At 37.3% G+C, this 18,547-nt stretch overlaps 1 protein-coding gene across 2 annotated transcripts in view; it reads right to left on the bottom strand.

Moving 5' to 3' along the window:
- The window catches only part of SDCCAG8 (serologically defined colon cancer antigen 8), a 154,686-nt gene that overhangs the window by 133,950 nt on the left and 2,189 nt on the right, over nt 1-18,547 (bottom strand). For both annotated transcript variants that reach the window (XM_008586621.1, XM_008586622.1), the window contains exons 2-4: nt 6,906-7,058; nt 6,093-6,178; nt 3,089-3,202 (exon numbers count right to left, since the gene is read on the bottom strand). In XM_008586621.1, the coding sequence (XP_008584843.1) occupies nt 3,089-3,202; nt 6,093-6,178; nt 6,906-7,058 (353 nt within the window). The remainder of the gene's footprint in view (nt 1-3,088; nt 3,203-6,092; nt 6,179-6,905; nt 7,059-18,547) is intronic.

Here is an 18,547-nt window from a genome sequence, read left to right as displayed (position 1 = left end):
TGAGAAAGGACCGGTGTCCAAAATATACAAAGAACTCTTCAAACTCAACATAAAGAAAATGAACAATCTGATTAAAAACTGGGTGAAAGACCTGAACAGACACCTCACCAAAGAAGATACATGAAGTTACTTCAAAAAGTTCATGGAAAGATTCATATTACCTTTCAATTCTGTTTTTCCACAAACTTTCTGAAGTACCCTCGTCTAGATGGAAAGTAAGTATATGAAAAGATGCTCAACGTCATACGTCATCAGAGAACTGAATTAAAATAATAAGATTCTACTGTACACCTATTAGCATGGCTAAAATCTAAAACACTGGCAACACCAAATGCTGGCAAGTATATTAAGAGTATCAGGAACTCTCATTCATTTCTGGTGGGAATGCAAAATGGTACTACCACTCTGGAAGACAGTTTGGCAGTTTCTGATGAAGCTAAATATACTCTTGCCATATGATCCAGCAACTGTACTTCCTCGTATTTACCCAAATGAGTTAAAAATTTATGTCCACACAAAAACTAACACACAAATGCATATAGCAGTTTTATTCATAATTGCCAAAACTTGAAAGCATCCATGATGCCCGTCAATACATGAATGGATAAACAAGCTGTGGTACAATGGAATATTATTTAGTAATAAAAAGGAATGAGCTATCAAGCCAAGAAAAGACATGAAGGAAGCTTAAATTCTTATTACTAGGTAAAAGAAGACAGTCTGAAAAGGCCACGTACCATATGATTCCAACTACAGTTGACCCTTGAAAAACATGGGTTTGAATTGTGCAGGTCCACTTACATGCAATTTTTTTCCAATAATATATTGGAAAATTTTTAGTTAGATGTGTCATTAATCTATGACATGACCAAACAGTTAAGTGGCCTACCTTACAGTAGGCTATTAGTAGTTAGCTACTAAGTTAACTGTTTAACTCCTAGGCATTTTATGAAAGATATTGTAGAGAATTGGTATAATTTTTTCCTTAAATTAATTCCTTAAGTAACTTTAGTAGTTAAGTAGTTAAGTTTTGGAGAAGTCAAAATTATATGTGGATTTTCAACTGCACAAGAGGTGGGGGTTACCACCCCTAACCACCACGTTGTTCAGGGGTCAACTACATATGACATTCTGGAAAAGACAAAACTATGAAGATGAAGACAGTAAAAAGATCTGTGGTTGCCAGGGACTTGGGGGGAAGGAAGGAGGAATGAATAGGTAAAGCACAGCGGATGTTTAGGGCAGTGAAACTATTCTATATGACTGTAGTGATAGATATATATCATTTTTACATTTGTCAAAACTCATAGAATGTACAACACAAAGCATGAACTCTAATGTAAACTGGGGGATTTAGTTAATAATAAGGTAACAATATTGGCTCATCAATTGTAACAAATGCACTAAACTGATGCAAGATGGTAATAACGGGAAACTGTGGGGTCGAGTGCCATTGAGAGGAGTACATGAGAACTCTATGTATTTTCCATTCAATTTTTCTGTAAACCTAAAATTGGTATACTTAAAAACACAGTGTATTAAGTAAAGAAAAAAACAAAATCTTTCTAAGCCTCTTAAACATTAATTTCATTCTGTTCCTCCCTTGTTAAAATGTATCAAATTTACACTCTAACTTTCAAGGCTTCTGTAATTTTACCATTTCAACATTATTTTCATTATTTCAATGAGACATCCTCCATTGTAGGGAAATAGAACAGTTGCCTCAAGGCCTCCACAAAGAAACCATATTTATTCTGAATATATCCCTTCATTGTTGCTATTCTCCTTATGAGACTCTTTCATCTCCCTTCTGCTGATGTAAATGATCCAATTTCTTTAAGACTGGTTCAGGATCTTCCTCTCATATAAAAACATCCCCAAAGACACTAGCTTATCATAACCTTCTCTTATTATAATTATAGTTTATAACATAAAGGCCTACACTATATTCCCTACTGTGCTTGCTATTGTACTCATAGGTGATGGTTCTGTCTTTTCAAGTGGAAGGTAAATTTATTAAGCTTTATATCTTTTAAATTTTATCCATAGCATACTAGGGATTAATAGATTCTTGTTAATGAGATGATTCCTAGAATATTATTTCAGCTTTACAGACAATCCAATAATACCTGTATATTAATGATGGTGTCTTCCAAGTACAAACAGAAAACTACTTGTTAACATCAGAATCCCGCTTGTAAAATCAAGACAATGAAATTTCTACAGGCTCCTTAAGTTACATACCAGTCCTGCACCTTAGAAGAGCACCCAAAATGCTAAAAATATAATACGTGATACAAAAGATATCTGTATTTCCTATAAAAATATCACACAATCTGATGCACTAATATTGAAAAAGAAAGAAAAGCAAGGAAGAAAGGAAGGAAAGAAGGGAGAGAGGGAGGGATGGAGAGAAAGACAGACAAAAACACTAACATACTCTGAGAAAGCAGAAAGACACTAATGGCACTAATGATGTTAGTAAACTGCATAGAGTCAAGCAACATAACTTTCCAGTGTCATAAGCTATAGGTGATGCATTTCGTTTCTTGATCAGCACTATCTGTACTCTATAAGGCATTCTTGTAATTCAAAGTCAAGATCAAAGCCTTAATACTGACAATGGAGAAGATTTGGTCTACCAGCTAGAAGGCCTGATTGCTGCACGACATTTTCAACAGGTTGACAAACATGAGGGAATGATTGGTATTATTATTTCATAGCATTTGCCACCTTCTGGGCTAAAGTAAATGGGATGGTAAGAAAATATTAAAAACATTTTCAACAGGTTGACAAACATGAGGGAATGATTGGTATTATTATTTCATAGCATTTGCTACCTTCTGGGCTAAAGTAAATGGGATGGTAAGAAAATATTAAAAAACACGAGAGCATACTGGAAATCATTAGCCATAGTAATAGACTACTGGAAAATTAAGCGATCCCTTCTAACACATCAGCCTTTTGATCATGTAAGAATGACTGTAAGTATTGTTATAAACATGAAGACAAATGATAGCAAGTTTTTTACACAAGGTATAATTAAAATAAACTTTATTTAGGTTTAAATTCTTAATGAGAAACTTACCTTGCAGAACTTGACTTCTGCTTCTAAATGATGAATGTATTGAGACTGGTCATTAATGATAGGAACAAGGTTGTGTACAGTAGGCATATTGGTTTCCTCATGTTCTGATGACCTCTAAGGCAAAAAAAGCCAAATTAAGCATGTTTGCATTTAGCAAAGAGTAGTCGGTACTGCTCTACACTCAATTTAGCACTAATGTCATATAAACATAGAATACATCATGATATATCTAATAACATTCCTTTCCCTATCCTATAATCCCACAAATATATAAGATTCAAGGATGTGAATATTGTTTTTAAAAGATGGACAGTGAAAGTGGTTATATAAAGCACATGGCAAATGGGAAAATGCTGGGGTGGTGTAATTGGCTTGGAACAAACGGCCTATTTTGACTATCTGATGATGTGACATTCCATTTGGTGATGCTGAGAAATAAGGGACCACTCTCTCCAGGAAACTGCCATGGAAGAAGATTGCTAGCAAAAACTACAGATTAGCTCCCTAAAAAAGCAGTTGTTTAGAAAAGGATTGGATGACAAGTGTGTGTCAGTGAGGTAAAATTCCATCTCAAAAAGGGCACATTAGCAAAACATGATTTTTGATTTTTGACCCTAGCACTCAAGGGAAGTCAAGACTATGTTGTTCTGGAACATAGAACTGCCAAAGCAAGAGTTTCTGGAATAAGAGCCTCCTAGAACAGAGATATACTGTACTGAGGAGCCCAAAAAAGAGATTTCAGAAAAAGTGCTAATGCTGTTTAGCTCTGTAGCATTCCTGGAACTGACTTTTAATATATACCTTACCTTATCTTAAAATGACTGTGAAATTGTTTATGAAATCATACACCATATCAAGATATTTTTTTAAAAAAAAGATGAGGAAATCAGGAAAAGGGAAAATGAGGGTCAACCAGTTAAACAAACCCAGAGGAAAGCCTGAAAAAAGCCATAGTCTCTTTTTTCTCAGTCATTCTGTTCCTCAGTTCAGCAGAATTTCTAAACAATGATGAAGTACCAGCTCTTTTTGGTACATTTAAGAAGTTTAAAAACCAAAGTAACTTTAAATTAAATGAATTATATGTGCTGAGTTGAAAGAAATTGATTACAATCGTTTTACATTAATAGAAGTGGGTCAAGAAGGTAGGCAAATATGAATTAAGTACAAGCGTACCTCAAAAAGTTTGCAGAAAAATAGAATTAGAGATAATATAATCTTTCTATCAACTTTTTGAAATACCCTTATATTACCATGTGTATGTAAAGGAAAGTCAATGTGAAAAATAAAAGACTCAAACTAAGACTATGTGAAAAATGTTCATATGAAATCATTTGTGTGTATATATATATATATATACTTCAGAGGGTTTATTATAGTTTGGATATCCACATTGTAAAATAATCAGTAATAATACCTAGATACATTTTCTATCTCAACAATGCCTCAGGTTCATTCTAAATATATCCACATATTTCTGATATGTCATATTGGCCATGAGTGTGCATTCTAAGGGTACAATCTTAAAAAGCTGCTTATTATTATGGCTTATAATTAATACATGTAGCCTATATAGAGTCTAAATTCCATTCTTTGACATAGCTCCATATAACTAGATCTGCATATTTTAAATATTCTCCATATGTACTAAACTGATGCTCTTGATGAAGGTCTTCCTGACTCAATAAGCTCCGTAATGTCACCGCTCAATTTTTAAAAAGCTAATAAGCATGTCTGAGCACCCAACAGATATAGCAACTTCATCTAATAGACTTAAAAGCACTCCGCCATGTGCTTAACAGCATTTTAGAAACAAGATGTCAATAAGTAATAAATTCACTTAATGATCAAATGTTTTATTAAAATTATAATCAGTATCTATAAATATTGAATATGCATAAGAAGTACATTTGTTTAAAGTGGGAATTAAGCATAAAAGTATGTGTCATGCTGGAATGAAGTGTTAATATGGGGGTACTAGTATGCTATTTCAGCTGTGAATAAGGGAAAGTGACACGTCTCCACACATAGGCTTTGTACTCAACTATCACACACATTGAAATGCAAGATAGTTACTGCTGCTATGACACGTTACATTTGTGTCATACTTCCTAAGTTTCTAAAGAATTTTAAGTATATAACTTTATCTTATTATTGCAAAAACCCATGAGATAGGTACCATATTCTTCTAGAGAGTATGTTATAGACCCTAGACCTAAGGCCTCAACTATTATTTTGGCCATTTAAACCTAGTCCAGTTCTTTCCCTTACACGTATCTCAGCCTTTAGCATATAAAATGCTTCAATCAGGAGTAACACACTCTGTCAAAGCAATAAAAAACAACCCCAGAAGAAATAAAGTATTACTTCTCATATCATACTATTTTATAACCATGTATTTTAACATGTGGAATAACATTACATACTAAAGGTTTTTTTTTTTGTCTTTTTTGTTACCGGCTGCACCGCGCTCAGCCAGTGAGCGCACCGGCCATCCCTATATAGGATCAGAACCCGCGGCGGGAGCGCTGCTGCGCTCCCAGCGCCGCACTCACCCGAGTGTGCCATGGGGTCGGCCCCATACTTCAGTTTTGACATTCAAAATAAAAGAGTATTACAAAGGAGGGCTAGAAATATAATTAAGTAACTTCTAAAAATGATCAAATATTGACATGACCCTCTAAAAAAGAAATTACTAAAACACTTTTTTATATATATTGTTCTTTTTATATATTTGCTAAGAGTTACAAAATAAATTCTTCAAACTGTTCTCTTGCTCACACCTTTCAAGTGAAAAATAAATTAAAAATATCAAGATCCTCTCTGCCATGGAAGTCTCTTTTCTTCAGACAAAATAATCAGAGGGAAGAGATTTCTTCTAATGCTTTACACTATTAGCACGCCCTGCTTAGAATTTGTCTACAACATGTAGTACTAAAATGACACTGTAAAGTAAAACGTAGTTAGGAAACCAATCCTTTGTCAGGTTGCAAAAGTTGATACTTACCAAAGGGGACATTTTTCGTCTTCTTGATGGAGACACCTCACTTTCCTTAGCTGCTTGTTGGTGCAACAAAGCTTTGAGCTGATTAACTACGGAGCAAAAAGCAATGGTTTATTAACATTTGTTTGAGACCAACAGTTTATCATCACCAATCCATCCTTCCATCCGTCCTACAGAAATTGCTTAGACATATATTATGCATCAAGAACTGTGCTATTGAATGGGGATATAAAGAAAAACAAACAACAAACAAAATTTCTACCCCTTAAGAGCTAAAAATGCATTGAGCAAAAGAGATACACTAATAGATATAAAACAATAAAAGTTTGTATGTAGACCTAGAAGTATGTCTAGTGCTACAAAAAGAGGAAGTACTTAATTGTGCCTGTTTTCACAGAGGAGATAACACTGTAAGAAGAAACAAGATTTCACCAAGCAGAAAAGGGTGAGAAAAATTCTTGTTAGTGGGTATTGCACATGCAAAAGCATAAAATCATGGCTAGAAGGTTGACATGACTAGAGCGTGACTTGTGAGATGGAGGGTTAGGATAAAAAGGATAGAAACATGAGGCTTAAGAGGTAAGCTGGGTCTATCTTAAGAAAATACTGTTATCTTACACCAAGGATTTTATACTTTAGCCTGTAGGCATTGGGGAGTCAATGGGAAAAAATTTAGCAAGGGAATTATATTGCCTGATTTGTGTTTCAGGAATAACATCCTATCGGCAGAGTGGAGATAGGAATGGAGTCATTATTCTATGGAGTTTAGAAAACTCACAATGCCTCATTCAGGCCAGAACTCACACTCATACTCACCAGCATGGCTGTGTTGCAGTTCATGCCAGGCCGTCCCAGCATCCTCATTTCCTAAACTGGTACTAAAAGAAGGATCTGGTGCATCTTTTCCAATGGTGACATCTCCTTCTCTCAGGGCATATTTCAGTTGGTGAATGCTTCTGTTGGCACGTTCTGCAACAACAACCTGATGAAAGTCAGGTCCAGTGAAATCTGGGTGATCACATGGATACTATCTCAAGAAGGTGGTCTCTAAAGAAGAATCAATTATTTCTTGTACTTTATAGAAAAAAGCAGAGTTTTATTTCTAGCTTGCTGAGCAATATGCCAGAGCAAGTGAGAGAAAATTAAGTTCCTGGGTTACAGGTTAGACTTGATGATCTCTAAGGTCCTGGTCACCGCAGTGGTTGATATTCATTATAAATAGTGAGGAGGATTAAATTACAGAGCTCCTCCTGATTACTCCCCCTCAAAACAACAGCTGACCTGGGGAGGTGTTCTCTTTCCCCTCAGTGCCCTAAGACTCCCCTACCCCACCTGGAGACACTGGGGTGGGTGGACAGAACCAGAAAGAGGGACTTGGTAATGCCAAGCTCCAGCCCCGGGAAGCCTCATTATCTCTGTGGGCCTGATCCTTTCCCACCAAGAGACATCCTACTGCCTGGCCTAGTTTTGATTAAGATTTGAACAGCTGAAGTGACAATCCCTGTAATACATTCCTTCTTATATACAAGGGTACTTCAAAAAGTTTGTGGAAAAAATAGAATTAAGAGACAATATGAATCTTTCCATGAACTTTTTGAAGTAACCTCGTACTACTGGCTGACTATATCTCGTGTATACATTCTTGGTTAGTGTAATTGAACATCCCTAGAATTGAAGCTTAAACTAACTAGCATGTACATAACATAAGCTATCTAAAATGAAGTATTTTAAGACATATTACTATGATAGTTCATCTCTAAAAATAGCCCCCAAGGAACCCAGCCTCACACCTTTGTCCCCTCCAGGTTTGAAACTGAGTGGGCCTGTAACCTGCATTAATCAATAGAATGCAGTGCAAGTTACACCACACCAGACCCAGGCCTCACCTTTAAGAGGACTGGCAGTTTCTGCTTTCTCTCTCTTGAAATGCTTGCTTTGAGCTACCCTACTGGAGAGCCCAAGAGGCAGGTCACGTGCAGAGAAGAGGCTCAAAGACTACCTAGTGTTGGGGGCCTGAAGCCCCCCACCCCTTCTTGTGAGACCACTCCTACATGACAATCTGCTCAGATGGCCGTGCTTTACATGATAACTGCCTCGAAATCTGATTGCTCCTGGCTATGCAAGTTAATTTGCAAGTGACCTTTTATCCTTCTCTAGAAACTGTTTAACCATAAACATTCTGGGTGGCAACCTTTACTTTGAATGTCCTGTCTTTGTCTCTCCTCAAGATATTATCATATCTTTACATTCCAGACCCTTTGCAGCATGCCTGCCTTCTCCTATATAAGATGTAACCTAAGAATCAATAAACGAGACTTGATCAGAATACTGTCTTGTCTCAATTTCTCGTGTCTCTTGTCCCATCCAATTCCCACTCCCCCCTCCAGGGTCTGCGTTGAATATCCCGCGGGTCGGGACAACCTAGAAAAGGAGAGAAGCCTCCCTGCCTCCACCCACCACTGCCTCTCCTCATTCCCACAGCCCAGTGTAGCCTCCAGAGAACTCCAGTGCCAGAGGCCACCTAACTGCAGTGGCATGAAAGAGATCTGATTCATTACCAATCATGTATGAAAATATATTTACAAACATACTCATATATTCTACAGGATCTTGAAAGAACAGATTCTATTTTCTCTAAACTCACTAATTTCAAAGTTTGGAAAAGAAAAAATAACTATATTATTTAATAGGAAAAATTCCCAGGTTACAAAATATCTAAATAGTTTCTTTACTTATAGCAACTCATTTTCTACCTTGATTAAACTACAGAGAACAGGTCTTTCAGGTCAGGGTTCAACAATAAAATTCTATTACTCAGCTACACAGGAAACCCAGTGAATGTATCACTACATTTTCTCCATAGATTTCCACACGGATCTATTCTTGACACGAATTTGGTCTTAATTACTAGCCAAGCCTGGCTTCCTCTTACTCATCCTGAGTTTAAGAAAGTCCAGATAAGATACATTCCTGGTTTTAGCAATATAAGGAAACAGCAATAATTGTCCAATAACTTTTCTAGACAGACTTGTTAAGAGAAAAGGAAAATCAAAGTTTTACATGATAAGCAATTTAATTCACAGAGCCTTAGATTCATACCCTTAAATCTATGAATAAAGCACTTATCTATTTCGCATCCATTAGAAAGGAAACAGAAGATTTGACTAACATAAAAGTGTATTCTACATAGCTATCAAATGACTTCACCTCTAAGACAAAGGATAATTATTTATTTATACCTTGTCTGACTATAAGCTAATAAACTATATTAGAAAAAGAAAGGAAATGTGAAAAAAATGCATCCTTCTATATAAGGGTACCTATAGGGGACATCCGTATAGGTAGACCTCTTTCATCAGATTGCGAGGATGGCAGGATTTTAACAACCCTTTTAATCCCCTTTCTAATATTGTTTAATCTTTTAGAATTTATGACATTCAAAGACTACATGTTAAATTGCACCATGAAAATAATATGTGAAATACTGAGACTGAATTCAACAACTGTTGGGGGCCTGAAGCCCCACACCCCTTCTTGTGAGACCACTCCTACGTGACAATCTGCTCAGATGGCCATCCTTTACATAACTGCCTCGAAATCTTTATGCCAGAAACTGATTGCTCCTGGCTATGCAAGTTAATTTGCAAGTGACCTTTTATCCTTCTCTAGAAACTGTTTAACCATAAACATTCTGGGTGGCAACCATTACTTTGAATGTCCTGTCTTTGTCTCTCCTCAAGATATTATCATATCTTTACATTCCAGACCCTTTGCAGCATGCCTGCCTTCTCCTATATAAGATGTAACCTAAGAATCAATAAACGAGACTTGATCAGAATACTGTCTTGTCTCAATTTCTCGTGTCTCTTGTCCCATCCAATTCCCACTCCCTCCTCCAGGGTCTGCGTTGAATATCCCGCGGGTCGGGACATTTTTGGCGCCCAAACGTGGGGCCTGGATACGGGGGATCCCGTGAGGAAGAAGGCACGGAGAAAAAAGGGGCGGCCGCCCAAAATTAAAGAACCTTGGCTTCGCAGGAACCTGCTGCATTGTTACTGAGGTTAGTGATTGTGTCTGAATATGGGGCAAGAATTAAGCCGTCATGAAATGTATGTAAGGCAATTACAAAAGGCACTCAAGACGCGAGGAGTAAAGGTTAAGACAAGTGATTGTTGAGATTTTTTTGATTTTGTTAGAAACTTGTGTCCATGGTTCCCAGAGGAAGGAACTATTAGTTATAAAAGGTGGTCTCAAGTTGGAGAATATATATATATATATATAACTGTAAATAGTAGAGAGAAATAAATTAATGACATAGAGAGTAAAGGATAATTGAAGAAATGAAGTTTCTTCAGGGTACAAGAGTATATGGGTTCCAGGCCTTACTTAGAAACAGGAGCACCTCATTATTGCAGGAAGAAAGATAGAGTACCAAGTTAGGTTGCTGGCATTGGTGATGACTAGTAAAGTAGTTTATGTGCTATTGTATGTATTTTTCTAGGACTTATGCTGCAAATCCACACACTAAGACTAAGTGGGGGGAAATGCTTTGAAGATTTAGCAAATAACAAAAGGTATAAAGTAGTAATTCTTGAGAATGGAAAGTGAATTTTCTAAAGAAGAGTAAGTGGTACAATCATCATGCAATATTGCTGTGAAACTAGCAAACACGGCTCTGTAATGTTTATCCAGTTATTTTCATTGACTAAGTGATGATTGTGAATCAGCAGATGGCTTGTATAAATAGGATTGAGCATTCACAAGTTGAGTACTGGGAAAGTTAGGGACAGTGGGAGTCACAGTTATGTGCAGATGTTTAAAGGTAGTTCAAATTGCAATTCTTCCTTAAATATTGTTTTTCTTTTATGGCTCATGAAGGGTCAGTTAGGAGAATCATAAGAAGATGCATCTTTGCTGAACATACTGCTGTACCATTAGCCACTATTATATATTGAATGTGTCTCCCTAAAATTCATGTGTTGAAACCTAACCCCCAAAATGGCTATATTTGGAGATGGGGCCTTTAAGGAAGTAATTAAAGTTAAATAATGTCATAAGAGTGAGGCCCTGATCTGATAGGATTAGTGTTCTTATAAAAAGAGACACTAGAGAGCACTCGTTCCCTCTCCCTGCATGCACTCCTAGAAAAGTCCATGCAAGGAGGTGGCTGTCCACAAGCCAGGAAGAGAGTCCTCACCAGAAACTGAGTTGTCCAGAACCTTGATTATGGACTTCTAGCCTCCAGAACTGTGAGAAAATAAATTTCTGTTGTTTAAACCCTGACAGTTTATGCTATTTTGTTTCATGGCAGTCCAAGACAACAAGTACAGTTCCTTTTTCTCCTCTCTCTCATAACAGTCACAAAAGAATTTACAGTGGTAAGTAACTTGTGGGGGAAACAAATCTGGCAAATTATTACAATTTTTTAAATTAATTTTTTCCTGGATCTATTATAAAAGCGGAAATAGGGCAAAGTTTAGAAACTTCTGATAGAACCTTTTTTCCCCCAAAAGTTAATATCCACATTTAAAGATAAGAAAACACAGACTTAAGGAGATTTTATAATTTGACCAAAGCTACACATTACCAAACAAACAAAAAAGGCAATGAAGTAGCATGTCAGGAGCCTAGAAAATCTTTACAAATGGCAGAATTAAATTTTGTGCCACCTGCCTATGTTTAGATATCTTATGGACAACATGAATACAGTTAAAATGCACAAACCTTAATGTGAGCTGGCCTCGTGGTTTAGTTTCACTAATTATAAGGGGACCAAGAGGGCCAAGATGGACGGACAATCGACCAACTAGCACATCACATACATAGTAAGGAATTTGTCCTCACCCAACGAGGGATGCTGCCTTTATCACAGCTCCTGGAAGCCAACCACTAAACCAATGAAATTTTCTTAGTGATAAGAGTGTCTTTGTTATTCATGGTGGGCCCCTGGACCACAGCTGGTAGTTTATGCTAACAAGGTGACTCCTACTGTCCCCTGGGGTCTCGTGCTATTAGTCCAACCTCTGGGAAGGAGGTTCTGGAGAGTGCCTTGAACCTTACGGACACTAAGTCAATTGATCATGCATATATAATAAGCCCTCAATAAACACTTTGGATACTGGTGAGCTTCTCAGATTGGAAATACTCTGTGTGTATTGTCTTAGTCTATGGAAGGAGGATAATGCATCTTGAGAATGAAGGAAACTTTGCTTTGAGCTTCCTCCCAGATTCTGCCCTTTGTGTTTCTTCCGTTGGCTGATGTTTAATGTATCCTTTCTCTGTAATAAGTATAACCATTCATATAATAAGCTTCAGTGAGTTCTGTGAGTCTTTCTAATTGTTGGGGGCCTGAAGCTCCACACCCCTTCTTGTGAGACCGCTCCTGTGTGACAATCTGCTCCGATGGCCATGCTTTACATGATAGCTGCCTAGCAATCTTTATGCCAGAAACTGATTGCTCCTGGCTATGCAAGTTAATTTGCAAGTGACCTTTTATCCTTCTCTAGAAACTGTTTAACCATAAACATTCTGGGTGGCAACCTTTACTTTGAATGTCCTGTCTTTGTCTCTCCTCAAGATATTATCATATCTTTACATTCCAGACCCTTTGCAGCATGCCTGCCTTCTCCTATATAAGATGTAACCTAAGAATCAATAAACGAGACTTGATCAGAATACTGTCTTGTCTCAATTTCTCGTGTCTCTTGTCCCATCCAATTCCCACTCCCCCCTCCAGGGTCTGCGTTGAATATCCCGCGGGTCGGGACAAACAACTATCCCAAAGAAGAGTGATACACAGGCTTTGGGTTGTTTTGCAATTATTGATTTCTGTTAGGAGGGTCAGAGAGGAAGAGAAGGAATTTGCAAGAACTGTGTCCCAAAACTAAAACTAAGGAGGTTAAGGGATGTTTTTAAGTAATTTCAATACTATATTTCAAAATATACTAAGTGCTTTTCAAATATATACTTAGCAACATAATTATACACTGTAGCAGATAGAGTTAATCCTGAGGAATAGTAACAACTCAGATGATTCAAGGCAGATGAAATCCCATCGCTCCTCACCTGGAGCCACTGCAACTCAAGGCCCCGAAATCCTTATTAAAAACACTCCTCCCGGGCCGGCCTGTGGCTCACTCGGGAGAGTGCGGTGCTGATAACACCAAGGCCACGGGTTCGGATCCCATATAGGGATGGCCGGTTTGCTCACTGGGTGAGCGTGGTGCTGACAACACCAAGTCAAGGGTTAAGATCCCCTTACCGGTCATCTTTAAAAAAAAAAAAAAAAAACACTCCTCCCCAGATGTAGTTATCTGCTGCGTACACTTAAGGAAACGTGATTAGACAGGAGCTTCCAGTTATCATTTCCTATCCCACTGCTAATGGGGCACAGTTTTATCTGTCCATATCCAAGAGAGAGAAAGAATCCCCATTTCCTCTTCTCTCCTGAGAGAACAGTACAGGTATTTAACAATGCATTCTGATTTCTTCTCCCAAGCATGAACCATGGGCTGCATATAAACTTACTTATAAATACAAACAGAAATAGGACCTCTGAGTCCTACAGTTCACATAAACATAATGGAAGTAAACAGTATTTCTGCTGATCCACTATCCAAACATCGATCAGTACAATGAGCACTTAAAATGTTTTTGAGCTGATGACCACTTACAAATGTAAGTCTGTCTTCATCTTCTTATTTTCTCTACTCCCTGCATTCTAACTCCTAGCTCACCACCAGGCCTCTCTTCATTCAAATGTTTTTTAACAAAATGCAGCAAGTATGTCTCTCAGTCAAGAAGGATCACCATTTATGTACATACTGTGAATTATTAATTTCTACATTCTCCATCTGTCCTGGGAGATGTGAAAGAGAACTGCCCTGGTGACAAGGAGGGGGGACCACTCCCTGTGAGCACCCAACTGTCTCTGAGAAAACATGCAACGAACCATACCTCCCTAGGCCGAGACAATGGGAAATACCGCAGTTTCCGACACAAGTGTAGACTAGGGCAGACAAGCAGAAAAATGAAACCACAGCGAGATAAGAGACACATGTGTCTGTCCACACTCAACTGGGCCTCAGCCTAGTTCAGAAGATTGCTGTCACTGTTCAGCAGGGGACCAACGGGTAGCACAACCAAGATAAAAACAGCATAATCCGAAGTCAGACAAAGCCAGCTTTGTAAATGGCAATGACAATAGTGAAAGAGATTAAAAGTACTGTGTAGAAATGAAAAATTCTCAACGAAAATACTATCCTAAGACTCTAATAGCTGAAAAACATGCTAAAGTGCTTGGCGCCAGGAAGAAATGATAATCTGAACAAGAATGTAAGCATTTTAAGAAAGCAGTGTCTGGATGATCATTGATGACTCATAGATGTGTTGGCAAATCCAAGAGATGGGCATTCTGAGACATACACTTGATATTTCTTTGGCACCAACTGAGAGGACATATACATTGGTCACTTTCCACTGATAAAGAAGTAATCCTAGGCAGGCTGACAGAAGAATATAGGTAGAATCACCGGCCAAGACAATCTCATCCTTAATTGTAATTACTCTCAAGTATTATTCTTCAGAGCAAGGGCTATGAGGGAAACATTGTCACTTCTAAATCATGGTTTCTCAACCTCAGCACTACTGACATTTTGGACCTGATAGATAATTCTTCTTTGTAAGGGAAATTCTTTGTTGTAAGGGGCTAGGTTGTCCATGTTTAGCAGCATCCCTGGCTCCTAACTACTAGATGCTAGTAGCACTCCCCTCCACTCCCAACTGTGACAATCAAAAATGTCTCTGGACATTACCAAATGTCTCCTTGTCAGAAAAATTGTCCCTGGCTGAGAACCACTGGTTTAGATCCATAAAACAAGATAGGTAGTTGTCAGTCTTGAGGAGAGACTTCCCATCACGCTCACCACTTCTCTACACTGTAACTGCAGCCACCTCTTGAAAAATGGGCAGGACAGTGAGCTCTTGTGCCACAGTAGTGCTGATGAGTAGGGCACAACCTAAGACTACCACTGCTATGCTGGGACACTTCTGATCCAGGTGTCAGGAACAGTCATTGTAATCAAGAGCTCAGAATTCATATTTAGTTTAATTTCGTTTCAAGACCTAAAACATGAAGCACTATTTGTCCTAAGGCCATTCCTTTAAATATTCCCATGGGCTTTGTTGATCAAGGTTGCTTTGGCAAGTGTAAATGTACATTTCGAACTACCTTGTCTACCTTTGGATTCTGAGAAGAGTTATCACCAGATAAAAAGGTGAAAATCTTAGCACAAGCTGATGATGTGATCGGATCATAAGTTTTTAAACATCCCAGCAGAGAATATAATTATTCTCAGTATCTCAACAGCTTGAGAACAACTGAATCTATGCCTTTTTCTGTCCAAGAATATGTGAAAGTGCCCTTACAATTTCATAATACTACACCATAGCTTTGATTCTACATTATCCAAGCATGACTGTTTACTTGTAAAACATTCTTTCCTGCCTGCTAAATCCCGTCTTTTGCATATTTTACTTCATCAGTAGTAGAAAAGGAAAGCTGAGATTCTACTGTCTTTCTTATTCTAGTAAAAGTTCATAAAAGTTAAAACTACCAAGGAAAGCCACATGAGTACATAAAAAAAATGAATATACATAACTTAAACTTATCAGCAAAAAAATAAATTCTGATGTTTAGATGTGTGTATGCATATATATAATGTATATAAGAAGAATACAAAAAAAATCAAATGCAAAGAATATCAAAAAATCCAAAACACATTTGAGGAAAGCGAAAACAGAAAAGAAATACAAGTTTTATCAGTAAATCTAAGGAAAAGAAAAAATTTATTTAAGTTACACACATGTTTTCCTAAGTCTGCCAAAGGTCCAGATGATATCACTGTTGGCTAATACACTGACCAAATTATTGGCTAGTAATATTAACACAGCCTTTCTACAGATGTCAGCCTTGACCTGGCAGGAGAAAAACACTTTGCAGGATCTGGAGAGATGCACCAATTATATACAAGTAAAATATGGAATATCAGCATTATCTTTGATTTTCTCAAACAAGGCCAATTTACAAAGAAAAGGACCATCCCCAAGATTATACATTTTCTTCCCATATTCACCTTCTCACTTTGTATGTGCCTGGTGTGTCTCCTTACTTTCATTTCCATAAGATAAAAACACAAATTTTATCATTCATATGGTCCAACCTGTGTTGATGGAAGGGACATTAGTGATCCAGCGATCAGAGTGGTACCTAGAGCGGGAATCAGGCTCTTGGGAGTGTTCTGACTGGCTCTTTTCTTGGAGCAAAAGAGGGAGGAAGGAAGAGAGAAAGGGAGAATTAAAAAAAAAGAGAGAGAGAGAGAGAAGGAAGCGAACAGGGAGAGAGCAAGAAGAAATTAGAATGTCTTTAGAAAAAGTAAATCTGCCCAGAGTTTGGCCATAAGGCTCACCATTCCCTAGTGTCTTCACTGACTTCCTCACATATTTTGTCATCTGCTTGGCTCCTAAAGACAATACTTCTCACTCTATTCCAACTGTTCATTTTAGATGAGGAAACAGGAATCCACTAATAGTGTATTATATTGCCTAAGGTGACACAGATGGCGATCAGCAAAACAACAGGAAGTTCAGTGCCCTGGCTCCCAGTTCCGCATTCTCTCCCTTGACTCCATCATACTCTTCCCCACAAATTCATCAAGAGAGGGAAACACCCAAAATGTTGATAGAAAAAGAGGGAACCAGCATATAAAATATATACAGAAATTATGTGTTCCTGTCATACTACAAGTTTTTTTTAAAAACTGTTTTCCTTTATGCCCACCCAAACAAGGGTGCTAGGAACTATGTGAATAGGGGAGTGCGGGATATAGGGGTTGTTGATAAAACTGTATCCGTACCCAACACTACAGCAATAGATGAGACATGATTCTGTTATTAGGGCTAGGACACTGCATTTCTAGCAATCTCTCTCTAATATCATATTCCTACACTCAAGTGTGCAGAACTTATGACAGAGACTGGATTACCTGTTATTCTGGCTTCTCTCCCCCTTTCTTGGCTATAAACTAGTTTATTTTATATCTCATGACATCATACAATGATGTGTTGAATTTAAGTTAAAGGAGGGGCATTTGCTATCCTCCTCAGTTACAAATAGTGCTCAGCCATTCTGTAGGTCTTGAATTGTAGCTATTTAGAGTAAATGAACACCTAATCATACTGCTAGACCTCCCAAATCACTTCAATTCCTAGAATAAACTTCCATGACCCCTGGGATACACCCACTTTTTACTACACTGGAAACTTTGGGATCACCTACAAAGCCTTCCAGTTTTTCTGCCAGAACTTTCATCTTGAAGGAGAATCATTAAACCTCTGCAAGAAATTGTTTGGGACACAGGCAACACAAAACAACAGATATCTTTAGAGAGATCCAACAGTGAACACATCTGCAAAATGTAAGGGAAAGGATGAGAGGTGAACGTGAAGCAATCCAGAATCATCAGAGTCAAGGAGAGGCAAGAAATCCATTCAAGTTTTGAAAACAAGAAAGTAAACGTTCACTCTGCTTTTCACATCAGAACTTCAAATTCTTAATATACTACAATAGTACCAAAGTTATATTTAAAATAAAGAAATGAGGAAAAGCTATTAAAAATGGAGGTACTATCATGGAAAATTGTGAAAGCATTTTGCATTTTTTATATGGCTACTTCCTGGAGGAATATAAATGAAGGGATATTAGTAATGATTACATGTACAGTTATTTAAAAACCAGAATAATAACTGGCAAGGAAAGAGCAAGACTGTTTATTAGCCTAACATTAAGCATGAAATTAGGCAGGGCATTTTGGGGAAGTAATGGTAGACAGACAAAACCAACCAACCAACCAAACCAAAACAAAACAAGACAAAAGAACTTTAAATTGCATTATATCTGACTGTAGAGTAACACAATTCTTAATTATTAGGCACGAACCCTCAAAATAATGAAGGTCCATGTATAAAATAATTCCACCATACGTTGTTTATTCAGAAACACAAAATTTTACCTTAAAAAGAATTATCTCATTTAAAAGTGGTCATTTATATCTGTGAAGTGAAGAACTTCTGACTGTGCTTAAGTTCAGGGTTAACTCTGTTTTGTTTCCTTCCAAAAGCTGTTACATAAATTAACATGTAAAGTTTAAAATGCTAGTAACTAAATAATATATCCTGAAAATACATGGAAAAGATTTCAGGTTCCATTTTTTTTGATTCATTGTTGCAATTGTGACTAAAAACTTTTTAACCATAGTTTAACTTTTTTCTACCCCCTTTGATTGTCCTTAGTGAAATGTTTTCACTACCTTATATTGTTATCACACTGAATTTAAATTTTATTTTAAACTCATTTTAAAATAAATTTGCTTAGAATGAAAACTTTTCATTCTATAATTACT

The sequence above is a fragment of the Galeopterus variegatus genome, unplaced genomic scaffold (genome assembly GCF_000696425.1).
Source record: "Galeopterus variegatus unplaced genomic scaffold, G_variegatus-3.0.2 Scaffold4050, whole genome shotgun sequence".
Taxonomy (NCBI): domain Eukaryota; kingdom Metazoa; phylum Chordata; class Mammalia; order Dermoptera; family Cynocephalidae; genus Galeopterus; species Galeopterus variegatus.
Note: the sequence above shows the minus strand (reverse complement) of the source record. Positions and strands in the feature narration are given on the sequence as shown.